General features: G+C 50.1%; 1 protein-coding gene across 1 annotated transcript in view; it reads right to left on the reverse strand.

The window, feature by feature from the left end:
• Positions 1-15,108, reverse strand: part of GABBR2 (gamma-aminobutyric acid type B receptor subunit 2) — a 230,607-nt gene extending 215,499 nt beyond the window's left edge. Inside the window, exons 1-2 of the mRNA XM_044920417.1 lie at positions 15,097-15,108; positions 14,874-15,011 (exon numbers count right to left, since the gene is read on the reverse strand). Coding sequence (XP_044776352.1) covers positions 14,874-15,011; positions 15,097-15,108 — 150 coding nt within the window. The remainder of the gene's footprint in view (positions 1-14,873; positions 15,012-15,096) is intronic.
• Between the last annotated feature and the right edge of the window lie 11,516 nt (positions 15,109-26,624).

Below are 26,624 nucleotides of genomic sequence, written 5' to 3' on the forward strand. Positions count from 1 at the left end.
AGGTTTTAAAAATAAAATTAATAAAATTAACTAAAAGAAAGAAACCAATCCCTAAGAACTGAAAACAAAGGCACTTACAAGTATATCAATCACACAGAGAAAAATCTGTGAAGAGACTTCTGGATACATCTTCGCTGTCCGACTAGGAGACATCTAGTGTCCTTCTACACCCCCACCCCACCCACACATACACACTCACAGCTTTTGACTGTGAAACTATTCAAACCTACAAAAAGGTTGAAAGAACAGTACAGTGAACACCATATACCCCTCACCATGTATTTTCCGCATCTGCTTTCCTCTCTCTATAAATACACATATACAGGGCGCCTGGGTGGCTCAGTTGGTTAAGCGACTGCCTTCGGCTCAGGTCATGATCCTGGAGTCCCTGGATCGAGTCCCGCATCGGCCTCCCTGCTCGGCAGGGAGTCTGCTTCTCCCTCTGGCCCTACCCCCTCTCATGTGCTCTCTCTCATTCTCTCTCTCTCAAATAAATAAATAAAAAAAAAAAAAAAAAAAAAAATCTTAAATACACATATACATACACACGTATACACACATACACAGAGATGCACACACACATACGTTTTTGTTTCTGACGCATTTGAAATGATAAACTTTGACACTTCACTTCCATCAGTCCAGAATGCACCCCCTAAGAACATTCCCCCCCTATGGTATTATTACAGTGTCATTATCATGTTTACGAGAATGAAGAGCAATTCAGTACCATCCAATGGTTAGTTCACCCTGACTTCTTCAATTTCCCCAAAATGCCCTTTCGGTTGTTAAAAACCAGGATCTAATCAGCATTCGTGCCTCCCATTTGGCTGCTACATTTTTATAACCTCTTTTCATCTAAGAACAGTCCCTGGCCTTTCTGTTGTTGTACTTGTTGTTTTCCACAACATTAACCTTCCTGAAGAATCCAGGCCAGGTGGCTTGTAAAATGTCCTAGATGGGTGTGATTATCTCCTTGTAGTCATATTCAAATTTAAATGTTTTTGTTTAAAACATTAAGAAGTATATTTTCTAGTTCCGTCCACTGGAAAAAAGAAAAACCTAGAAGCAGTGAACCTCAGGAGCAACGAGCAGAGCTAGCCCCCAGATCTTGGTTCCTAAAAATGATGCCCCAGCAGAAAGAATCAGGAATGCTTGGAGAAATGGCTGGTTCCAAAGCTAAGGCAGATAAAATATTAAGTGACCAGACAAATGGAGGAAAAGGCAAAAGAGGGGAGAAGGGGGCAGGAGGGAAAGAAAGCATCAAAGAAGGGAATGCTCTTCTGTAGAGAAGAATGCCAGCTTCAGTGCCGGGGTAGGGAGTCGGGTCAGAAAATGGCCATCTTGCAGCCCCAGTGTAACATGGCTCAGCCAGGACCATCAACTAATGCTCAAACCATCTGGTAAAAGATTATGGGGAACCAGGACATCAGCCTCGAAGTTTCACCCCACAGATTACTTAAGGGGAGGAGGTATCTTTACAATAAATCTAGCAGATGCCACCTTAGTCAAGGGATCGAATTTAGCATCATTGAGAATGGTTCAAAGGTGGGTCTCCTGACTCAAAGCAGCGGGAAGAACATGGTATATAAAAAAGGTAGCATTCTGGCCAGAACTGTTTAACTGGAATCTAGCTGTGAAGAAATGATCATACAAATCCAGATTTGGGATTTGGGAACATTTTCTAAAACAACTGGCTTAGGCCTTTTAGAAGGTCAATGTCCCAAAAGCCAAAAAAAAAAAAGTAGGAGATTAAAAGTAGTAGATTCAAGGAGACTAAGCACGTGACGGGACTTAGACTGCATGCTACCTGATTGGTCTCTCCCACCCCCAAATAAATGGCAATAAGAACATTCTGGGGACAAGGGGAAATCTGAATATGGACCACATAATAGGTAAGATTATCGTATCACAGTTCATTTTTTAGGTGTGATCATTATATTATGGTGATATAAGAGGATATAATTGTTCTTAGGAGATTCATGCTGACATATTTAGTGGTGAAGTGTCATTACGTCTGCAAACTATTGTCAAGGGCTTCAACAACAAAATGAGTGGCGGGGGAGGCAGAGGAAAGAGAGGGAGAGGAAGACCAACATGGCAAAACATAGACAACTGGTGTCCCTACGCAAAGGGTATGGGATATTCACTGCACTTTCTTTTAATTTTTGCAGGCTTGAACATTTTCCAAAAAATTGGAAGAAAATTTAGAGGAAAGTTAGAAATATTAAGTAGAGCAGCACAACACTGTGTTAAAAAATAGTGTCTGTGACTGACTGGAATACAGCCCATTTAATGTATTTTTTAAAGATCCATGAATTCATAATGCTACTTGCATAAAAAGGAGAGACAGAAAGACAGAACCCCCAAACCAAACAAAAACAAAGATTCCTGGAGGTTCTCCTAGATTCCAGGCCATATGTTGGGCTCTGGGGTTCCAACTGCCAACAAGGGAGATGCGGTCCCACCCCCCCACCCCCCAAGCTGCCCCTGACGGAGGGGACTGATAATTACCAAGTAAGCTCTACACTGAACAGAAAATTGAACCTTCGATGACAAGGCAGGGAGATAGGTGTTACAGATGTGTCCACTGGAGGCCGTGATCTGGCTGGAAAGGCTTCCCAAAGAAGTGGTGATCGACCTGGGAATTCAGGAAAGATTCCTTTTTGCTAGTGGGGGTGCTGGGCTGGACCAGGGCTGGTCCATGTCCCCATGACTCTAGCAACAGGCCTGGAGTTTCAGAAGACACTCAGAATGAACAAGGGTGCCATTCCCAGTACATGCAAAGCCCACATTCCATCTCAGAAGCAACCAGGACAGTGTTATATGGCAGCTCGTGTGGGAACCTGGGGGAAATCCGAGAACACTATGCTTGTGTTGGCATCTGGGCATAATGTCTCAATAATCATCTAACCCAGGACTGTTTGTCTCAGGTTGAGCGCTTCCCACTTTATAAAGCTCAGTCTCTGCATCAGGTAAATAATAAATTATTTAATTTTCTTGGTAAACAGAGCCAAAGCGAAAGTCTTCTGTATAATTCAACACTAAAGTAGGCCAGGTTCTATTAAAAAAAAAAAAAAAAAAAAAAGCAACCCATTCATTATAAAAACCAACCAGAGTAGAACTCTAAGTACTATATGCTTGAAATACTTAGCATAGTTACTGATCTTCACCAACAACCAGTCATCTAGTTTTTGAGTTCAAAGGAACCATTTATTTTTTATACACAAGTTACTGGACAAGGAATAGGTTTAAAAGTGGTGTGTGTGTGTGTGTGTGTGTGTGTGAGAGAGAGAGAGAGAGAGAGAGAGAAAGAAGAGAGAGAGAGAGAGAGAGAGAGAGATGAAGGATTTACAGGGAGAACACAGGTCTGCACTGAGTTCCAGCCAGCCTGGGTGGTCATTTGCTGCCAGGCAGGAGCCTCCTCACCGAGGTAGACTAGAGGGGGATCCCAGGGACACAGAGGGAGCCTATGTGGCCTCCAGAGATCCCACTCCCACAGCCTCAGATCTGTTCACAGCAGGAAGCAGGGCAAGTCTCTTTGATCCTTGCATCTTATTTTCCTTATTCTATTTTTTTAAAAAGATTTTATTTATTTACTTGAGAGAGAGAAAGAGAAAACACAAGCAGGGGTAGGGGCAGAGGGAGAGGGAGAAGCAGACTCTCTGCTGAGCATGGAGCCCGACACGGGGCTCAATCCCAGAACCCCGGGATCCCAGACCCAACCCAGGAGCCCCTAGAGGAGGGAATTACATGCAAGGCACAAGAGGGAAGACAAGAGGTTTAAGGCAGGTGCTGATGACTTTGAGCTCCAAAGTTTCGGGAATAACGACACGGCATCATCAGCTGGCCCAACCCTTTACCTTTATAGTAGGAGGCCCAGAGAGGGCAAGGGATGCGCAGAAGCCACACATCTAGTCCCAGAGAGCTGATCCCAGATCCCAGGACCCCCCCCTCTTCCTGGAAGGTAGACCAGAAGGCCACCTTGGTCCTTGAGGAGGAGGGAGGTAGAGTGCACTGCATGGTACCAGGAACCCTGAGTGTCTCATCTCATCCCATAACCAGCCCAGGGTTTGCCATTCCATTGCCATGTCACAGATGAGGAACCGAGACTGGCAGAGGCTAAGTGACTTGCCCTGGGTCGCCAACTAGTAGGTGCCAGAGCCTGGATGTGAGCCCCAGCCCATGTGACTCCAAGCCCAAGAGATGGTCCTTATTACAAGTTGACCAAGCACATTAGCCCCTCTGGGCCTCTGGGCACAATCTTACGGAATGGGATGAACAAAGGGCAGTCGGTGCCATGCCATGACACAAACCCTGTGCTTTTGTCCCAGAGCTCCTGCCAGCAGCCACCAAGCCCCCCAGGGCCCACCTCACGCAAGCATCAGCACAGTCCTAGGAGGAAAGCGGAACTGTTATGGATGAGAGTGCTCAGGCTCCAGCGACAGGAAGTGGTTCGTGCAAGGCCGCTCAGCTGGGGGATGGCAGGGTCAGGATGGGAAGCCAGGTCCCCTCACCCTAACCCTGTGCCCTTTCCACTGCTCCGTACTGGGAGCCACAGGTCCCCTCTGTGTGCTCCTGGCCACTATGGGGTCAAGGGCCTTGCTGGCTGAAAGGACTCTCAGGCTGGTGTGTCAGATCGAGGCTCAAGCAGGACAAGCTCTGTCCACCCCTCAGTTTGACAAGAGTCTTTGAGGTCTGTGATGCTGACTGCAGGCATGTCCAAAGGTGGCGAAATACTGATTGCACCTGCTTTTGCCCTGACATTCTGCAAGTAGATTCGGGGGCTCACTTGTAGGTATTTCCCTTATGTCCCCTCCAGGGTCTCAATACCTACCCTCAAACCCTTCTACCTCAGCTGACACGCCTGCCTTCAGAGACCCCAGGCACCTTAAATCAGCAAGAATCATCTAGGATCTTGTCAAAATTCAGATTCAAGGTCAGTAGGTCTGGGGTGGGACTTGGGGGTCTGCCCTTCTGACACGCTCCCAGGTGTTGCTGCTGGTCCTTGGACCGTATGGCTTTAGAGCATCTCTAGGCCAGTATTTCCCCAAGTCCCCTGATGATCAGAACTATGCAAGGTGCTTGTTAAAAATCAGCCTCTCAGGCGTCCTCCCTAGGATGTGATCAGTGGACCTGGGAATCTGATTCTTAATTAAGCAAGCCCGTGCCCTGTCCCCACTCCTCCCCCTCCCCCCATGAGTCCTACGCCAGGTACACGTGGGCAACAGTGCGGAGTCCAACCCCCTCATCTGGTGCCCTAATCCCCTCTCAGCATGCCCACCAGGTGCGGCCCAGTGTCCACCCGAGGGTGGCTCGCCCCCCTCCAGCAGGGCCTCCCGCCCGCTGTGCGTCAGAGTCACCAGAAGCTGACGTGCCCGAGGCCCAGGCTCCCAGAAGTAGGACAGAGCCTGGCCAGGCTGACCAACTTGGCCCCGTGTGCATGAGACTCTCCTGCTCCGCGTTTCCTGTCCACATTATCTCCATCCTCTCACCCTCTGAGGTTGCTGTCACACCGTTTGACACGTCTGTCCTCCTGCAGGGAGTTACTTGCCCGGTTCCCTCTCTGGGTCTTCCCAGTCTCAACTTGTAATTCCCGACTCAATTCCATGTAATCTGCGGTTGGGCTGCTTACTAGCAGCATCAGCTGAACCATAAGTAGTGTGAGTGATTTATTTATTTAGAATGAATTATTTACACCCCGCATATTTCCAGAAAGGGGTTGAGGCAGAGAAAGACGCATCAGCAATGCGGCCATTGGGCTCACATGCCGGGAACCGATATTGCTTTAGATACCATGGTCTTGAATTAAAAATGGGGGTCAGAACCTTGAATTGAATCTTTTGCCAGCCGGACAGGAAGGATATGGGTTGGGTCGTTGGCAGGAATAGATTGGGAACCGCCATGCGCTCGCTCGATAGCACCATGCCCTTCTTTGTCTCTGCTTCTGTGAAAACTCAGCCCAAAAGAGCAGCTGTGCCTCTTCTAGCTGCCCTGGGCTTGTTTTGCCTCTCCGGCAGGTTCTCTGTTTTAATTTCACTCTTCTGAATCGCCTTCATGGTCTGTGATAGTTCATTTCATCCACACGACTTTGAATCTGGAGGCAAATGGAGACATAAATCTTCAAGGAATTCCCTGGCTGGGGCCTGGCGGCGCCTCAGACGGCGAAAGCACTGGTAACGGTTAATATTAACCTTAGTCTGTCGAGGGCTTTACAGTCTGCAGAGTGCTTCTACCCTGCTCCATGACCCTGTCCTGTCGGATGCTCTCAACAGTCCCTGGAGAAGGGCAGACTTCGCCCATTTCGCAAGTGATGCTCAGTGATGCTCCAGGAGGCTGCTGATTTGCCCAAGCCAGTTCTGGGCAAGGAGAGACACAGGACGGACGACCACCCAGAGCATCTGGGTTCAAGACCTCTGTTCTAGCTGCTCCACCAAACTGCCTCTCCGCCGTGTCCACCTGCCCTGGGGTGGCAGTGCTGGGCAGTGGGAAGAACAGCAGTCTGCGAGAGCCTGGGTGAGTATACAGCAGACATCGTACCGCTTGAGTGAGGGAATGAATAAATACCTGTGAGCATGGGTCAGCGAGGGAATACATGAACGAGAACAGACCCCCTCATTCCCTGCAGAGGATCAGCGGGTCCTACCCAGATCCCTGGAGAGGGTTCATATTTCCTCCGATCCATTTGTATCCACACCAAAAGCTACCAACCTTTCCTGACCACACACATGACATTCAGCCCGCTCTCAGGACTGGACTTCCCCGCACCAGGCACCCAGTGACACCATCAGGGAGGCCCACCCATAGTCTCTGCTTGGCCCACGGTGCGTGCCCTTAATACCCCTTCTCCCTCTCTCACACCACCTTCTTTTCTTTCTTATGAATCCAGAAGGTGGAAGCATCTCATAGATTATTAATACACTAAAAGGCCCCTCTGGAGACCAGCGCCAAGAAATGGCTCCGGCCGGGCCTGGATTCTTGGCCTCTGCTGTCTTTCTTAGAGAGCAGCCGCAGGAGGGGTTTCCCGCCGTGCTCAGTCACACCGCACCTCCTGAATGGTCTCCATCAGGTCCACGGCCTGGCCACCCAGCCACCCCTGGGTGTGGCCGCCCCGTGTGTGGGCTGGGCGGAAGCAGGATTCCGGCTGGGTGGGTTTTGACTCCCGGGGGCTGAGAAGTGGGGGCCGTGTACAGCCTGAGTGTCTTGCTAAAGAGCCCCCATCCTGCCCAGGATGCTTTGGTTTCAGGGTCTTTGGTGCCAGAGTAAACCACCTTGGTTGTTGATGCAAAATGGGGTGATTTAAAACTCTGAGCCGTAACTGGAGATCTGCTTCTGGTGGAGAAGTCCCTGTCACTCAAACAGTCACTACTGTTCTGTAGTCTATAGAAGTGCTTTCATTTAAAAGGGAAAGCCTTCAGTGATTCTCACAAGGCATGAAACACGAGACGCTGGTCCCATTGTACGTAAGAGAAAAGCAAGGCTGAGAGAGAGAAAAATCAAACCATATTTTGGTGGAGACTGCAGAGCACTGGAGGGTGAGCTATGGGACCCAGTTCTGCTGTTACTGTGAGAACTGTAGAGCAAGGTCCTCTCCATGTTGGGCCTCTGTTTCCCAGTCTGTATAATGGGGACACTGGATCCGATGCTTGCCAAGACCCTACCAGCTGTGGCCTTCTATGAATCTATCTCAAATTCCACAACCCACAGCTAAGTAAACAACAACAACAACAACAAACAAAAACAACCCTTTGATTTCTCAGGCAACCTACAGCTTTAATACGATAATCACTTGAGACAATCAAATCAGATGACAAAATTCCTGTTCCTAGGATGCAAATGGCATTGACCCACAGTTTAGAACTACGCCAGAATTCAGTAAATAGCAAAGGGCTTGACTGGGGGCGTTTCACTGATTTGGTTTTTTAAATGTCAGAACCAAGCATGACTTAGATTTTGCAGAAATCAAGTCCTAAATGTTCTGGGCCATAGCTGCCAACACTTCAACAAACACAGAGTCAACATTCCCCTGTCTGCATGACCTGCTTCCCTCCGCTCCCTGGCAGGAGCGTCCCCATGGATTCAGCCCCATCACACAAGCTGAACCGTCCCTCCCCCGGTCCTGGAGGGAGCACCGCGGCACGGGATGGGCTGCCGAGGGAGGCTGGGAAGGTGCCAGCACAAACGCAACTACAATTTAATATCTGCTGCGCTGCCTTTTAAGGGACGGGCTCTGCGGGATACGGTTCTTGACGAAATAGTGTTTGCGTTTTCCTGCGAGCAGCCCTTTATCCCTTCAGGAATCTGCCTTTATTTTCATCAGCGAGACTATTTCTGTCTGCCAGCTGAGGCAGCTATCACCTAGCTCCCAAGAAGGAAGGAATTTTGTCCTGGTCTCTGAGGAGGTCAACCCCCTCTCGATGCATCTCTTGTACCTTCCCCGGGCTCTGCCGGCATCTCTGGCTTCAGCTGCCCTGCCTTCATTCCCGCCCCCCATCCCCCGACTCGGCTCCAAATTCTCCTGCCTCTTCCCCAGGCCCCAGGCTCGCAGAAGGACAGCCTAGGTTGGGGGCAGGCCAGCAGAACTGCTCAGGAAAAGCGCAAGGTAGGGTCAAAAGCAAACCCCCTTCAGAACGCTGAGGACAGGATTCTGAGGGGGTCTTCATAAAAGTTAAAGGACAACATGGGGTCCAGAGACAGGAGATGTGGGCTGGGGCCAAGCTGGAGGCCGTTTAGGGTCTCCCTCCGCTTTCATTTACCAAGGGGCCGCAGGTGGAGAACCACTCTGGGTCCCTTCATGTCTGGCAGGCTCTGATGATCTGCCCTCCTCTTTCAGGAGGAGACTGAGGCCTCGAAGGCAGGCGTCCAGGCCTCTATCAGCAAGTACTCCCCCAGTACCCCTCAGCACGGGAGCCAGGCCGGAGTCAAGCCGGGGGCACGAGGCTGAATGAGAGCAGACCCCGGCCTCAGGCAGCTCCAAGCCAAGACGGACCCAGGCACAGGGCGCACATGCCGTGGCGGGGGGGGGGGGGGACTGGGGGGGGATGGCACAGCACAAGGAATGGGGGACTTCACAGGAAAAGGGGCAGCAAACTGCACCAGAAGGAACGAGCACAGTCCTGCTGGGTGGAGAGAGCTCTGTCTGGGGCCAGGGACATGAGGAAGCAGGGCAGGGTGAGAGCAACTTCTGACCACACTTGGGACTGTGGGCTTCATCCTGGCAGCCCTGGGATATTTGCCCCACTTCTTCCCAACAGGGGCAGCATACCCCGAAGTTCTGGAGACCAGGAGCACTCCTTAGAGTCCCTGGGGTCCCAGGCCGTAGAGTCGCAGGGTGTGGGAGGTGAACGTGCCCGGTCTTGCAAGACTCCAAGAATTAATTGCATCTAAGTCGCCTGAGCTTAGGCACTGCAATGGCAGCTGGGGCAACAAGTGGATCTACAGCCCTTGAGGCATTTGCTGAATCCCTTAGCCTGGACCCGCTGAGTGGAGCCCAGGAATTTGCATTAACACAAGCCCATCCCCAGCCCCCAGAAGTGACTCTTACAATATAGTTTGAGAGCCTGGAACCTGGTCTATGCTCACTCTCTGTATTAGATCTCCCCAGCAGCAGGCCTGGATGAGATTGGAATGTTCGGGCAACTTCAGGCAACAGGGAACCCCCTCATTCACAGCCAGGCAGCCTGCCCCATTCTGGATGCCTTCAGCGATGAGGGCTTGCTTGCAGGGAGTGGAAGCTCTGCTCCCCACTAACTTCAGCCATTGCTCCCCCATCTCCCCACCTATACCACTGAGAACCAGCAACATCTCTCACAGAGCCATGCAGCTCTGGAGGCGAAGGCTCCTGCGTGTCCTCCAGTCTGAACATGCTGTCTCCCAGGGCCAGACCCTGCCCCTTCCCAGACGCCTCCCAGCCTGTGTCCTGATAGGTCCCTGCCAGGGAGGCCCAGCTCTGAGCTCCCCCAGGGCGGCGTGTGACCAGGTCAGGGAGGGACAGAGCCTGGACTCTAAGAAGGTCCTCGCATCTAGCTGGCTGAGCTGACGCTCCCCAGTGGCCGAGTGACTCACATCATGACTTAAACAATATTAGCCTCTCGACGCAGCAACCAGGAATCAAGAAGCCTGGCAAAAGGCAAAAGTTAAATTTAACCGATTTTGGCACCAGGCTGAATTTTCACCCCTCCGTCGCGCGAATCCCTATTTTTGTAGCACCAGGGAACAGAAGCAACTGATTACACATTCCAGGCTGTCCAGCAAGCATTGTTCCCCCAAAGGGCAGTCAGAGCTCCTTTTCAATTACACAAATTACATGCATTTTCCCATTTGCGAAACTCTGTTTGGGAGCCCAGTTTTGAATAAGTTAAGGGATTACTGAATCCCTCGAGTGAATGTAGGCCCACTCCTCCAGCCTCTGCACCATCTCTAAAGCCAGCTCAGCCTCTCAGAGGTGGGGAGGGGGCCGGGAGGTCCCCAGAGTCTACCTTCCCAGAACGTGGAGGGAGGCAGAAGCTCCAAGGCTACTTCCTATCAAGATCCTGATCTTTGTTGCTCCACTTTCCTCGGCTGGCTCCACAAGCTGGGAGAAGTCTACTCTCCTGGGCTCATCCTGTGATTCTGCCTCCAAGGTCCCCAGAGCTCTCCAAACTGCCAGGCACCATCCAGTTCCCTGCCCCTTGGCGGCCCCATCAGGGTGCAGTTGGAGCCCTTGACCTTATGCAGTCCCCCAGCAGATGTCTAGGGTAGTGGTGGGCCGTGCTTGTCTGCAGCAATGCAGAGTGATCCTGTTGCAGTGGGGGCCGAGAATCTGCGTTCCCTCCCATGCCCTCCACCTCACCACGGTCACGTCCACGCTGGGAAGAAATTGTTGCCGTGGAGGGTTTTCAGGCTCCACAGCCTGCGCCCTGCACTTAGGTCAGTTCGGCGCTCAGTGAGGACCTGCTGGGTGCCAGGCCCTGTGCTAGGCCCTGAGAACTGGGGGACAAAGAAAATGGGGGCCCCTTGCCCCCCAAGAAGCTTATATTCTAGCAGGGAACACCTGGAAATAGAATAAACCATCTCCCACAAAATGTAATTCCTTTAATGACAAAATATCGGATGCAACAGACATGACGTAGAACCACGCTTCCCAATCTTCTTTTCGCCATTACTCTCCTGAGAAGCCCTTATAGACGTGTTTTCCTATCCCTGCACCGCTCATGAAATTTTAATGCCACAGATACTATAGATCTACTTATGTACCGTATGTATCTCTGTGCTTTGTACATAAAAAGAGTAGGATGTTTCGCTCCCTCCCCACAAGAACCAATTTACACTGGCTTGTGGGAGATGGCCTTCACGGAGCAGGCTCTGTTGAGGAAGGAGCAGTTAATTCACTCTGGGGCTATGGGAGGCACAGAAGGAAAGGGATCAGGGAAGGCATCACAGAGGAAGAGGTACTTATCCAGGGTTTTGAAGGATGAGCAGGAGTTCCTCAAAACAGAAAAGGGACTCAGCATGGAGCTTCCTTTGCTGGGCAGCCTGCGATCCTGCCTCCTTCCCAGAATCCCTCCTTCCTGTGGTAGTCAGCCTTCAAGATGGGCCCCAGTGATTTTCACCTCCCACTACAGCTTGTATAGTCCTCTTCCACACTAAATAAGCGCTAATTTGTATGACCAAGAGAATAAGGCATAAATGACAGTGTGCAACTTCTGAAGCAAGGTCCTAAAAGACTTTTCCACCTCTGCCTTGGTCTCTAGATGAGTCGCTTTGGGGGAAGCCAGCTATCATGCCATGAGGACACTCTAGCAGCCTTATGAGAGACCTACAGGAGAGACACCGATGTGTCCCCCCATGTGAGGGAGCTGCTTGGGGGGCTGATCCTCCAGCCCCAGTCAAGCCCTCAGATGATGCTAGAGTCCAGTCTCCAAATCTTCCAGCTAGACCCCAAACATTATGGTGCAGACATAAGCCATTCTCTGCGTCTGAATTTCTGACCCAAGGAAATAATGCAATAATGATTATTGTTGTTTCAAGCCACTAAATTTGGGCATGATTCATTATGCAGTGATAACTAACACGGTCCCGACTTCATAACCCAGTCTCCCGTCTTGTCAACTTCTCGAAGCTGGAGGCCTTCCATGCTCATGCTGAGGCCAGGCCGCTCTGGCCGGCAAGCCAGAGTCCTCAGCGTTGTGCTCCCTCCTGGAGCTTCTCAGACAATTCTGAGGAGCAAACCATTCCAAGTGAGGCTATGAAAAGGTCTGGAAGCTCCCTGGATTCCTCTCTGTGTGGGGACTGTCCAGGGAACTTGGCCTGCCATGTCTGAGCAAAATGTCCATCTGCATGCAGGTCTTTCTACCCTCCATCCCTTCCCCTTCCTCTCTCCACCCCTCTGATCATTCAACAGACGTAGAATAATGTCTGTGGAGTGTTAAGCACTAGGAAAAACAAGAGGAACTCGGGGCCAGGTTCTGTCCTTACGGAGCGTACAACCCAGCTAAACATGCCCCCACAAGGGCAAAGCCCTAAGAGAGGGACAGGCAGAGGGCACGACGGGTGGGCTACGTACGTGTTCTGCTAGAAGTAAATGCAGGGAAGTGAGAAAAAGAATTTTTAGAGGGGCTACCTTAGAGAGTACAGTAAGGAAAGGCTTCTTGGAAGAGGTAGCATTTAAGTTGGGTCTCCAAGGATGGGTGACACACTAGGCATGGGGAGAATGGGGCATCTCGGGGGTGGGGGGGACAATGTGGCAAGAAAGACCCAGAATGCTGAGGAGTCGAGGTATTCAATTCAGGAAGCAGTAGGAGGCAGGGCAGGGGTGACAATACAACGAGGAACACTTAGTGCCTAGGATGGGCCAGGCCTGGCTCTAATCACAATTTCATCCCTGAATCCACACAGCCATCCTATGAGATCAGTCCTCTCCCTCCCCTGATTCTACAGGGGAATCCCTATACAGGGGAATGCCTGGCCCTGCTGCCTAGGGAGTGGAGCGAGCTCTTCAGTTTTCAGGAAAGGAAGCTCAAACACAGAGAGAGTGACCCGACCAAGGTCTCACGGCTGTTTGCAGGAGCCACGGGGCTTGAAGCCAGGTGAGCGGCGCTGGGTCGCAGGCACGTGGTTAGCTCTGCACCATAGCATGCCGAGCTGCTCTTCGGGCCTCATCTCCTGCTGTATCCACCCACATTCAGCGTGGCCTGCTCAGGCCACAGTGAATGACTCACTGCTCCCCAGGCCCACGCACTCCCCTACCTCCCGCTCCTGAGCACCCCGTTTCCTCTGCCAGCAATGCTCTCCTGCCCGGCTCCAGCTGTCCAACATCCTCTGCTCCGTTCCAGCCAGCCCCACGTTGCTCCTCTGGGAAGCCTTCCTTGCCCCTGGGCTGAGTGCATGGCCCTCCCTGGGACCTCACCCCCTTCCTCCTCATACCTCAGTCACGGGTAGCTCCAGCCTCCCTCTGAGCTGTGAGGTCGGGGCTCTACCCCCAGCACCTCAGGCGAGCTCCTCAGTCAAAAGGATTGCAGGGAAACCAGATCCTGCTGTGGTCAGGCTCCGCTGGCCTCCTCATTCTCACCCCGGCTCCCCACTGACCACGCTCCCGCCCCACTGCCCCGTTCTCCGCTCCCTGAATGAGCCAAGTTCTTTCCCAGCACAGGCCATCTGCATCGACTATTCCATCGACCCAGCCAGCTCCTTCTCACGCTTTGGGTCTCAGCTCAAATGTCACCTCCGCCAAGAGGCCCTTCCTGACTGCCTTGGGGCGGTCACCACTAGTCCCATCACCCTGCTTATTTCCGTCCTGGCTGTTTCCTACCACAGTCTCAGCTCAAGACTCCCTGAGTTTAAATCCCTGCTCGGTTACCTAAGTGCTGAGCGTCCTTGAGCAAGTCACTAGGCCTCTGCGTGCCCAGGTCTTCTGATTTATAAAATGAGAATGATATAGCGCTTACAGGACAGAGCAGGTATAAGGATTGCATCAATGCAAATAAGCGCTCAGAACAGTGTCTGGTATGTTCTAAGTCTGGCACACGTATGACACAAGTGTTTGCTCTTAGATGATGACTTGCCTACTTGCTCACTGCCTACCTCCCTCCTAGCACGGAAGGGTAGGCGCCTATCTGTCCTGTCGGCACTGTCTCCCCAGAGTCCACCAAAATCCCAGGCGCAGAATTCTAGCTGTTGGATGGCTGGATGGCTGGATGGCTGAAGCAAAGACATGATCAAACTGCGTGGGCCACCCCTCATCTTTCCACACTCTTCTTCTCCCGTTCAAAACAACAGTTGACGCTGGTGAGTGTCGCCTACATCAGGCCATGCACTCCCTGGCTGGCTGGTGTATGACGTTAGCCAGTGTGAAGAGTGAACCCTGGCCAGGAGCCCCAGCAAAGGCTTGTGTGTGTGTGTGGGGGGGAGCAGTCTTGGTGGACAAGACCACGTCAGTGGGGGAGGGGGGCTTGGCAGCGAGTAGGTAAAGGCCCATCTGATTAGGAAACAGTGAGAGCAGGGCTCAGAGGCCCGAAGGTGCAAGATGCCTTTGGGGAAGGGTGAGTGGTTGCGAGGGGCCGAGGCACAGAGGGGGTGGCAGGGACAGCAGAGGACACTGGGCAGGCGGACTGGCCGGACACTGGTGACAGAGTCAGGCTAGGCCGTCACTGAAGGACTCCGAACATGCAGCGGAGGTGTTGGGGCTACCTCATAGAGACCCACCATGCGGGCCGTGCCAGCACAGGCCTGGGGGTCAGGCCAGGAGGTGGGGTGGCGGGGGGCCGGGCAATCATTCATCCAGGGAAGAGTCAGGGAGGCCTGAACTGGGCAACTTAGGAGCCATGTTGCACAAGGAACCATTCCTGCAAAAGACTGGTGGCCAAAGACAACCAAAGGTGAGACCCGGACCTTACCTGCACCAGATTCCAGCCTTGGAGGGACTCCGCAATGATGGACGTAACGGATGGACAGACTCCTCCAAACACCATCAAGTGGTTCGGTCCATATTTTATTGCATCGTAGAAGGCTTTCAACCCTTTTGCATTATCACACTGGAGAGCAAGAGACAGAAAGAGAAGCCCGAATTAGAAACAGCTTTCCCCAGGGACAGGGGCCCAACGGTGGATTCACACAAACAAATTTCCTCATGGGAAACCTGCTGGGTTTCAGCTCCCCCACTTGGGAGGCCTCTCTCTAAGCCAGCCAGCAGCCCAGGCTATAAGCTCAGTGAGTGTGATGTTGGAACCCCCCCCATCCTGGCTCTTCCCAATCCAGGACCGCTGGCTCTCCGGCAGAGCACACAGAGGAAAGGGCCCCCCAATGCCTCACTCTGGGGTCTCCCCCTTCCTGGAGTCATTTACATGTCAAAAGGGGACAAATCCACACCCATTAGAATGGCGATCATCAAAAAAGCACAAAATGGTAAGTGTTGGCGAGGATGTGGAGAAATTGGGATGCTGGCGCGTTGCTGGTGGGAACGTACAACATGCAGCTGCAGGAAGAAACAGTACTACAAGGCCTCAAAAAGGTTCACTGGGATTGCTATGCGAGTCGGCATTCCACTGCTGGGTAGACAGCCCAAAGGACCAGGAGCAGGGACTCCAAGAGGTAGTTGCACACCTTTTGTATAGGGGGACAGTGATGAAGGGATTAACAAAATGCGGCATATGCACACAACGGAGTATTTTTCAGCCTTAAAAAGGAAGGAAATTCTGACACGTTCTACAACACAGATGAACCTTGATGACATTATGCTAAGTGAAACAAGCCAGATGCAAAAGGACAGTTATTGTAGGATTCTACTTAGATGAGGCCTCTAGAGCAGTCAGATTCATAGAGACAGAAAGGAGAATGGTGGCTGCTGGGGGGGCTGAGGGTGAGGGGAATGGGGAGTCAGTGTTTAATGGGTACAGAGTGTCAGTTTGGGAGGATGGAAACATTCTGGAGACCGATGGTGGTGATGGTCACACAGCCATGTGAATGTACCTATATGCCACTCTTTTGTGCACTTAACAAACGGTTAAAATGGTAAATTTTATGTTTTGCATATTTTATCACAATAAAAAAAGAAGGAAGAAGGGGAGGAGGAAGAAGGGGAGGAAGAAAAGGAAGAGGAGGAGGAGGAGAATCTAGGGGGAAGAATTCGCTCAGCAAACACTTGCCATGCACTGCTGTGTTCAGTCCAGGGCTGGGTACTTAGTAACATACAAGTTGGACCCGGCCCCCTGCCCAGGCGCTCACATCCTAGAGCGGAGAACCGAGCCCTAAAACAGATCCAGGCGATCCAGTATGGAAATGAACAAGGACATACTGTCCTCAAATATCGGGAGTCAGTTAGGACTCACTTCCACCTGCACCTCCATCATTCAAGCCATGTGGTCATCTCTTCCGTGTACAGAGGTAGGCGCCCAGCCGGGCTTCTTGCTTCTCCGGGGGCCCAGGTGAGCCTGCTCACCACCCAGCCGCCGTCGGAGGGTGCTTTGTAAAACATAAACCGGTCCTTCTGACTGTCCTGCTTTCTGTGCACTTAAAGCCCAACTCCTAGCAGAATATAATTCTCAAAAGGTTAAAAACATACTTCTTATGAAAATCGATAGTGGATATGTGTCAACCTTTTATTTAACTCATTAATAGGGGGATCTGCAGGATGACAAAGTGGATTCAAAAGGAAACTTGAGACAGGGATTTTTACAGTGAATGGAAACATAAGAAATAAGGTAAGATTGCCAAATTAGATACAAAACGGGTTAACGTCCTATAAGGCAATAAAAATAACCTTTGGGGACAGAAAAGAAAATCACTAGAGGCTGGCACATCTTGTCAGTTGTAGAGAACTGTAAGGTGCCTGGGGCTTAAATTCCCCCAATCAGATGACTCTTAGGCAGGGCAGCTAGCAAAGGCTCTACGTGGTAGGCTAACTGGTTATATAATAACTATTTTGTATCATTTACAGGTTTGGTACCAGGGTCTGAACCTTCCCTGTCATAATGGATACAAGAAGACACAAGGTGCAACCTGCCTCCCACTCTGACCTGATTTCCCTCCACTCTCTCCCTTGCTCACCAAGTACAGCTCACCAGCCTCCTTTCTGCTCCTTGAAATGGAAAGCAATTTCCTTCCTGCCTCTGGGCCTTTGCACTTGCTGTTTTCTTTGCCAGGGACAGTATTCACTCGGTGCTCGACAGGGTTCCCTCCTTCTCATCATCCAGGTCTCGGCATAGCTGTTACCTCCTCAGAGAAGTCATCACTGTCCCCCTATACAAAATGTCCCCCACCCCCAGTCACACCCTAACATGCCACCTTCTTTATCGCCCTAAGGCAGTTCTTAAAATTATCTGAAATCATCTTGTCTATTTCTTGTTGCCTGTAGATTGACCTCCCAACTAGAATGTTAAGCCCCCGAAGGCAAAGATTTTTGTCACTGTTTTCACAGCAGTCTCCCCCAGAGCTCACCCAGGGGCCTCGGCAAGAATCCGTCGCCTGCGTGACGGAGCCCTCTGACAGTCTTCCTGTATCTGCCCTCTCTCCTCTCCTTCTACGTCCACATCTTTCTCCTTATTTTTGTCTTCCTCTCCATTCTGTGTCCTCCTCTTCCTTTCTGCTCCCTCTCCCTTCCCCTTAAGGGACCATAATGTGGGACCAGAGGGGGTTAGTACTTGCTGCTCCATCCTCATTTGAGAGACTCTGACCCACAGTAGGTGCCAACAGAGCTGGAAACACGAGTGTGAGTGGTGGCTGGCCTCAGAGAGCCCACTGTCCAGCGGTGAGACGGCGCAGAGGTGGCCACGGCACATGGGGCACGGTGGTTGAGCGGGGAGAGGGGCGGGGCCGGGCTGTGGACACCCCCGGATGGCGGCAAAGCGCCCTGGGCGAAGGCTAAGGGGCCAAGTGAGGGTGCTGGATTGCAGCCTGCAGGGATTTGGGAAATAATGCCACTTTTAAATTTAAATTTAATTTAAAAAATGACCATGCTAATTTTTTTGCCGAGAGAGAGAGAAAACGGAAGGTGGGAAGGAAGGGGGGGAGGGAAAGAAGAAAGATTAAATTCTTATTGCTTCTGGGGCCCTCTATTAATTGTCCCTGTTCCTTGATTGAAAGCAACGCTCTCCACCCTCCGCAGAACACAGCAAATAGAACAGAGCAGGTCATGTTTTAATTGTTTCTACCATGATTTACTGAATCATTTCCCATTTTAATACATTCCTGTAATGATTTTAGCTTGTTTTCTAATCTGTAACTAATGACAATGATAATAAAGCACCATGAGATTTATAATCAAAGCTGCATTAAAATAATATTAGCAACAAGGAACTTAGGAATACTTGTTTGCTCTGCAAACATTTCCCTGGCACCTAGTCTGGGCAAGATTCTGTAATAATGATGATGTCCTGCCTTCTCCCAAATACACAACTTCTCAATGTCAATTCAAGAACAGGAGACTATTTGACAACCAGTATTTGAGCTGGAAGAATCTTCTAATATTTCCAAAATGTTTCTCTGACTCCGTTTTCACCAGGCTGGGTGTGGAAGGCAGAATTGTGGCCCCCATGACCTGTGCCCCTTGATCTTACTCTCATGAATATGTTATGTTACAGGCAAAACCTTTGCAGATATCATTAAGGTTTCTTATCAGCTGACCTTAAAGAATTATCCAGGTGATCCATGTAATCACACAAGCCCGGAAAAGCAGAGATCTTTCCTGCTCGTAGCGGGAGTGAAATCAGATTCCAAGCATAAGATACATTCTGTGTGCCTGTTAGCTTGAAGATGAAGGGGGCCACAGGTCAAGGAAATGGGGGCCTCAGTCCTAAAATCAAAAAGACCTGGCTCTTCCCCAGGTGAGCCTCCAGTTAAGAACCCTGCCCAGCTGACACCTTGTGAAGTCCCGAGCAGAGGACCCAACACAATCACACAAGGCGTGGACTTCTGGCCCCTGGGCTGTGAGCCGATCGATGAGTGGTTGTGGCGTAAACCACGAAATCTGTGGTCATCTGTTACGGCAGCAACAGAAAACTCACACAGTGAAGTAAAATGAGAAAAGTAAGAATAATATAATGAGCTTTTCCTTAAAGTTAAGTGTATTCCCTTTTAAAAACTATCCTTAATTTACAGATACTTCCTAGTTTGTATGATGTTAAAATGTTTTTCTGTTATAAAATTACAGACGATAGATGGGTTTTGTTTTTAATGTCCCAATGTGACAAAATAAAGTTTTTTTTAAAGATTTTATTTATTTGAGAGAGAGAGAGAGCACGCGTGCACGAGCGGGGGGGGGGGGGGCAGAGAGAGAAGCAGGCTCCTCACTGAGGAGGGAGCCCGATGTGGGGCTACATCCCAGGACCCCGAGATCACGATTTGAGCTGAAGGCAGATGCTTAACTGACTCAGCCACCCAGGAGCCCCCAAAATAAAGTGGTTTTTTTTTTAAATCTAAGTTTCTCTTCCAGGCCCCCCTCCCCGCAGTGCTCCTTTAGCTTTTACTGATGTGTGAAATCCAAACACGTGGGCATTGCTCATCTAGCCAGCCCCGAACCTTCATTTTCAGATGCACACCGAGGACTAGGGGAGGGAGGGGGTTTGTCACGGTCCTGTCAGGATTAGGGGAGGGATTTCACGACTCCCAGTTCAGAGCTTTCTCAATAGTCTGGAGAACTCAGCTCATCAGGCAAAGGGGATATTAGCGCTAGCAGTGTTCTAGAAAGGACCATTTCCCCCAGGATAATGCTTCAAGCCCAGGCCTCCTCCTGATCAGCGCTGTGGACCTGAGGCAGGATAAGCCACCTTCTGGGCACCCAGCACACTCCCTCGGCTCCCCTACAGAGAACACTTTGATAGTGACTACCAAATAAAAATCACATGGACATATCTGTCCCATTTTAGCTGCTATTCTCCCTTATCCTCATTTCTGGTAATGTATCTTCTTGCCTGGTACCAATAGTGGCCTAATTAGAGGGACTTTCCAGCTGAGTCTTTGTGGTTGGACCAGCTTGGAGGTTGTCAAGCTCAGCCCCTCGGGGACCTAGGACCTGGCAAAGATGTTCTAGAGCCAGCAAGGGGGCCTCTGGGCTCCTTGCCTTCGCTTCCACCAGTAGCTATTCTGTCTTCAGCATCAGGGTTCCATGTGATGCTTAATTTGAGAAGGGCATTCTATTGCTAGCAGCATAAAATGCCTGGAAACCAGGAAGGGGAGGACCCCAGAGGTCCCTGCCCGTGTATGATCTTTGTCTTTGGCCTAGGGAAGGGCAGGTGAGTGGCCCGCCCGCGAGGCTGGATAAGTCGGTCACTTGAGCACACTCCCTCAAAGTTAATCCACTGCACATCAGTTTGCCCCATAATCAATTCACCAAATCACTGGGGGAATTTCTCTAAGTTTGAGTTTCCTGAGGGACTCCTCGCAGACACTTCACACGGCCATTTCACGAGGCTTCGTCCTTCCGGCTCCGGTGAAAGTCAATTTCACCTGTGTCTCACATTTCAGTCCTTCCTAAAGGCTGCACTCAGAGACGTTCCCCTAATGCCTGTTCATTACCGTCCTCTTCTTGCAGACTTCAGACCCGCCCCTGCATGAACCAGGGAGATGCCAAAGCTTCTCTACTCCCCCCATTTAAGGTGTCTGTCAGACGGCTTTTAGTGAGCTGGTCACTGGGCAAAACTATCATTCTGAGAAATTGTTTATGGCAAGTTGTCTTTGAGCGCTTTGGCTTTTGATGAATTGCTCTCAGAGCCCCCTATAAGGGGGTTCTTGTGTCCTGGAAGAAAGCTATGGGCTTTATCATGTTCTCCGACTTTCCCACCTCTCCAACTAGAGCCCTCCCACCCGCTCACATTCTCATGCAGTAGTTCAAAGCTTATCGATGGGCCACAGCCTCTGATCTGCAGTTCTGCGACCTGGACATGGGCCCTGGCACACAGTAGACCCTCAGGAACTGTTGCTTCCCCCGCCCCCACTCCTCTTCCCTCTCCAGTATGTTTCCTCTTTGCCCTCCACAGACTCCACACCTACAGCAGTTCACGGTCACTGCCCCCAAACTCCCTGCCCTGATTTCACTTCCGATGGCCCCTTCTTCCTGGTAAGGACACACTTGTCACATACAGGCTCTTAAAATTCAGCACCTATAAATGGGAATAGATCCAAAAGCCATGCAAATCCATTTTTTTAATGAAAAAGTAGAACTCTGGAATACATCCCATTTTTCATTTAAATCTCATTTTTAAAGAATTAAAATACTTTTTTTGACTTAAAAATTTCAAAGCAAATGTTGCTGAGAGTTAAAATGTAAAAATGCCAAGGAAATGTCAGAGTTAATAACGACCAATTTGAAACTGAGAATTACTCCGTACAGAATTTCAGACTTTAAGAAGAATTTGAACACTGATGTGTCCAACCTGCCCCAGATACAAAGCCCTCCTCCATGCCCCCTGCTCCAGGAGCAGTTGGCATCTGCTTACATCTCTCCAGTGGCAGGAGTCTCACTCCTTCACGGGGGAGCTAAGTTGTCTTTGGCCAGCTCTGCTTCTTATGAAGTCTTAAATAGCACCCTCCTTTTGCATTTCTCTTTCAAGTTCTCATCCTAGAGCAAAGGTCAGCAAACTTTTTCTATAAAGGGCCAGGCAGTAAATGTTTTAGGTTTTGGGGACCATATGGTGTCTATTGTGACTCGTCAACCCCTTGTAGCCCAGAAGCAGCCACAGACAATACATAAACAAATGAACGTGGCTGCCCACCCCTGCTCTGGGGCGTTTTAGAATTCGTGCAGTCTTCCATTCCCACGAGAGCCCTTCAGACACCTAAACTCGGGCAGCCTGACTTGACTGCAGAAGATACTTTCAGGCCAAACGACCTCTTCTAATCATCCCCATAGGATATGGTGTCACACCCTTTCCATCTGTGGTCACCAGAGGCTTCAGAGGACAGACATTTCTAGGATGCACCCCCCCCCCCAAATACCTCCATCTGCCCGGCACAGAAAAGGGATGCTAGCTAACACGCATCATGAACGCATCATGAACTCACTCTGTGTTCGGCACAGTATTAAGAACTTCATGTAAATTACCCTATTTGTTACAATACTGTTATAAGGCAGGTATACTATTATTATTTCCACCCTTACAGAGAAGGAAATGGCTTTGTGTTGTTTGTGAGATGTTTATTGCTGAACACGGCAGTTCATTCATTTTCAGGGCTGTGTAGTATTCCAGGGCAGGAATATGCCATGGTTTATTTGTTCCTTGCCCCGCTGGTGGACACTTGGATTATTACCAGTATTTTGTTTGGTTGCTGTTGTAAATAAGACGGTTGAAAATTTCTGTGTGTGTCCCCTGGCACATACGTGCAGAGTTCCCCTAGCGTCTCAACCTGGAAATGGAATCGTTAAATCACAGGATTTCCCACCTTTTTTCAAAGTGGTTTTATCCATTGACACTCCCACTGTCAGCGTTTGAGAGGACTCACTATTCCACATCCCTATCAACCTTAATTTTTGCCAATCTTGTACATACTGATGTAATTTCAATTTGTCTGTTCCTGATGATTAAAGAGGATAAGCCATCTCTTCATATGTTTATATGTGTTTTGTTTCTTCTTTGGGACCAGTGACTTCGCTCATTTTTCTGTTGGTTGTATTTTCCTTATTGATTTGTTCAGAGCATGCCTACACGCAAGGCTAAATTGAACGAAATGATCACCTCCCACATTCTGAGCATGGACTTCTATTAATGCAACCTTAGAATGCAGTCCTTGTATTTGGCACCTACTTCACACAGACCTTACTATCAGTAAAAACTACTAAAGCATCACACATAATCTCTTGGTAACAAAACACCTATGAAACTTTCTTGGGGCGGGGGGTGAGGTGGAGAAAAAGACTACTTGATGAGAAATGCAGCCAACCATAACAGGACTCAAAACACAGATCTCAAGAACGGAGGCTTGTGGTTAACAAGGGGCAATTGTGAGTTCTGCACCCATTTCACACGAAACAACCGGCAAAGTGAAGAAAATAACATAACATAAAACTCAGAAGGAGGAGGAGGGGAAAAGGAATTGTAGGACCGCAAATTTCCCCTTCTTCCACAGGAAAACTTGGATCGATACCATCTACAATTGAAAACTGGAGTTTAAAAGCCAGGACTCTAACCTCACTGCTTTTCATTGTCTTTTATTACCCTTGATATTTCAGAAAACAGGACTGTCTGTAGTGAAGGCAAAACCGTTTAATGTGGAGTAATTATATTTCCTTATTTTCTCCTGTGGCATTCAAAAAAAATAAAATTTCACATCAGTTTTAAATAGCATGTAATAATGATCTCATTTTATAAAATGATTTCTGTCCATCTTTCTCCATATAACGTATGCATGGCAACATGTCTGGAATGAGACTCATCTAATGTTAAAAATGGTGAGATTTTGAACGATTTGTTTTTACTCTCTTCTTTGTACCTATTTGTTTTACTCAAAAAATTTTTTAAATGCACATATTATTTTTATAAAGACAGGAGGTCGTTCTTAAACCAGTAGGCTTCTCACACCCAGCCTGCTTTCGCAACCATGTTAAATCTTTCTCATTCTGTTCTTCTGGGGTTGACTTTCTGAGCTGAAGAACAGGACTTCACATTTCTTATCGTGAAATCATGTTTAAAATTAGCCCAGCACCATGGCCAACTGAATTAAACACTATCTTGTTTTCCCATGGAAATTCATTCATTCAGACATTTTCTGAGCCCCTATTAAGTGCTAGGAGAAACAAGTAGGTCCCTGTGACACATAAAATTCCTCGAACAAAGCAGATACTCAAGAAACATTTATTGACATACTAAGTTTGAAAACATCAGGAGTAACAGTAATAAGACAGCATCTATTTGTACCAGGTACTATTCTTATGTCTTTATATATATATTAACACACTTAATCCTCACAACAACCCTGTGAAGTATGTCCTTTTGTTATTCGTATTTTGATAGATGAAGCAATTGAGGGTCAGAGAGGTGAGTCATTTGCACCAAGTATCAACAGTGAGGAAGAGGCAGAGTCTGGATAGGGACACCCAATCCCCGCTCCAGGGTATCTGTGTTCTGCTTTTCTCCCTAGGCACGAAGCGACGCTACATTCCGCAGTCTTCCTCACAATCACCTGTGACCACTGAGCTTTGGGCAATGGCAGGTGAGTGAGGTGATGTGCGCTCTGCCCGGGATTGGCCTATGAAGCCCCTCCACGGGTGTCCTGCGCTCTCTGTTCCATCCACAGTATGAGTAGGGAAGACTCCAAGGTCCTACAAGTTAGAAGTGGTGGAGCGCCCCCACCCCCAAATCCCTGTGGTCATCATGGAAGGGCACTGCCACTTCAAGAGAAACTGCCAGAAGGAGGACAGTCTCAAGAGCTGATAGCCTCTGGGAGCCATGCCCTTGGGATACGCCCCACTCCTGCCTGGCAACCCAACGCTTGGCTGAGCCTGGCGGTGGAACCGGGGCTCACCGTTTCTGGCCAGCACAAGTCTCAACAGCAGGCAAGCTTGGAGTCCCTGGTCTGGCTGGGACTTTCTCAGAGCCACAATGCTACCTGGGCCTCTTTCTCCCCACCCTCCTTCCTCCGTGCCCTGCTTTTCATGGGGGCCAGATCTGCCCCCAGTCAGAAGACCTGTTCTGCCTTTCTCTGCTCCCTCCCCGCCGCCCCGTACCTTTCCCAGTGCACCTCTGACTCCATCTGTACCTTTCCCAGTGCACCTGCTCCCCAGAGGGCCCAACCAACACACCCCTCTGACCTGCACTTGACTATGACACGAGCAAGAAACCACCTTAATACACGAAACCACTCTCATACAGGAGTGTCTGTTACTGCAATTAGACAGCATCAACTAATAAACATTCCCAACCATCTGCTGGAAAAATTTTGAAATGTAAGAAATCAAAACACCTGGAAAACTATTAGAGAAAGGTGAAACTTTAAAGAGAGATAAAAAAAGATGATGACAGGAAAAAGTAGAAAGAAAGCACGCTGTGCATTTAAAATATGTCCCCTAGCGTGCAGGACACTGATGTCAAACCAGAATTGAAGAGACATAAGCAGCTACAGCTCAGATCTGGTGCACTGGGCTGTCTTAGTCCCCCCGCGTCCCCCGTGCCCAGCAAAGGGCCTGGTTCCAAACAGGTGTTTAATACATACTGGCTGAGCGTACCATGCCGCGTGGTGGATGCGGCCCCCGCGGGTGGATACAGCCTGAAAGAAGAGTAGTCACATCTGAATCTCTGTCCCAAAGAGCTTATTAACTCCAGCCATCTTGAGTTTTTCACACCCTTTCCTCGGGGTGATGGACAGACCATCTGCTTCTCAAAGCCTCCAGAGAGCCAGACTGTCCAGCCTGGATACTGAGAAAACCTGGCATTTCTCTCTTCTCCCTGAAGTTGTCACTCTGCATTCTTGGTCAGCTGCAGACTGTGTTATTTGGGGATGTTGGGGCCACAGCCCACGTCCCTCCTCTGCACGGGGAAAGCCATCTACCCAAACCAAAAAATGTTTTTCAGACTGGTGGATACAAACCGCGTTTCTTGGTTAGCTCTCGATGAGTGCCCCCGCACAGGCAGGTGTGATAGTCTTAAAAGTCAGGGTCATGAACACGAAGCACAGGAAGACTGCCGGTCGGGAGGGGGGAGGGGGCGGTGGCCGTTTGCACAAATATCACAACTTGTCAGCCCTTCCCCTGGGGATGGGGGCCTGGGTCACCTGCTGAAGAGGGACCGCATGCTGGTGGCGTGCCACCAAGCCATCTCTGCCCCTCTCTGCCCCACATACGCCTCCACGATGCGCTTCTCTTCCTCGCCATTTGCTGAGGGAGGGCGGGAGGTGTGAGGGGGTAAGACTTGGTCCCTGCCCTCAGGGACGTGCAGTCTAGGGGAGGTGAGAGACACAGGAACCATTCGGTAAAATGCAGTGCGGGGCACAGCGGAGGTGTAGATCAGTCACGGGATCCTTTGCTCCCATAATACTCATGGGGGGCAATGAAGAGCCAGGGCCTGTGGTGGGTGCTGGGGCTGCTCCCGGCTGCCAGGGAGTGAGCGAGGAGACAGAAACAAAAAGCTGGAACACAAGGCCAGATAAAAGTGGGAACCACGGTAGAGACACAAGTCATGCAAAAAGGAAGGTATATTCAAGTCATGCTGACATGTTCTGCCCAGACTTCTTGGAGGAGGTACGTTCAGGCTGAGCCCCGAAAGGTGTAGAAGAGACAGAGGTGACGGGGAGATGCAGCGGGCTGAGACTGAGCGTGAGCGAAGGCCCGGGATGGGGAAGTGCCAGGCACACGGGAGAAATGGGGCATTTGCTTCTGGGGCAGGAGCACGGGGTGCAGAAGGGATGGGTGGGGTGAGCCGGCGCCCTGGGGAAGCTTGGACACCAGGCAGGGCGTGCTTTCTTTCCTCTGGGCAGCAGGACGCCCTGCAGAACTTTAATCAGGGAAGTGCAGAGATGGAAGCCGGCTTTACACTGATGCCTTTGGAGGCTGGTCTGGAGGAAGAGGCCCTGGGAGTGGGGGGGAAGGAGGTCAGCTGGGAGGTGGTGGCCATGGTCCAGATGTGAGGCCTGATGAGCAACCTGGCCCAGCACCCCTGGAAAAAACGAGTGCCCAGAGCAGAGCTCACTGGTCAGGCTGTTCTGAGGCTTGGGTTTGACCAGCA

This window comes from Neomonachus schauinslandi, chromosome 13 (assembly GCF_002201575.2).
Source record: "Neomonachus schauinslandi chromosome 13, ASM220157v2, whole genome shotgun sequence".
Classification (NCBI taxonomy): Eukaryota; Metazoa; Chordata; class Mammalia; order Carnivora; family Phocidae; genus Neomonachus; species Neomonachus schauinslandi.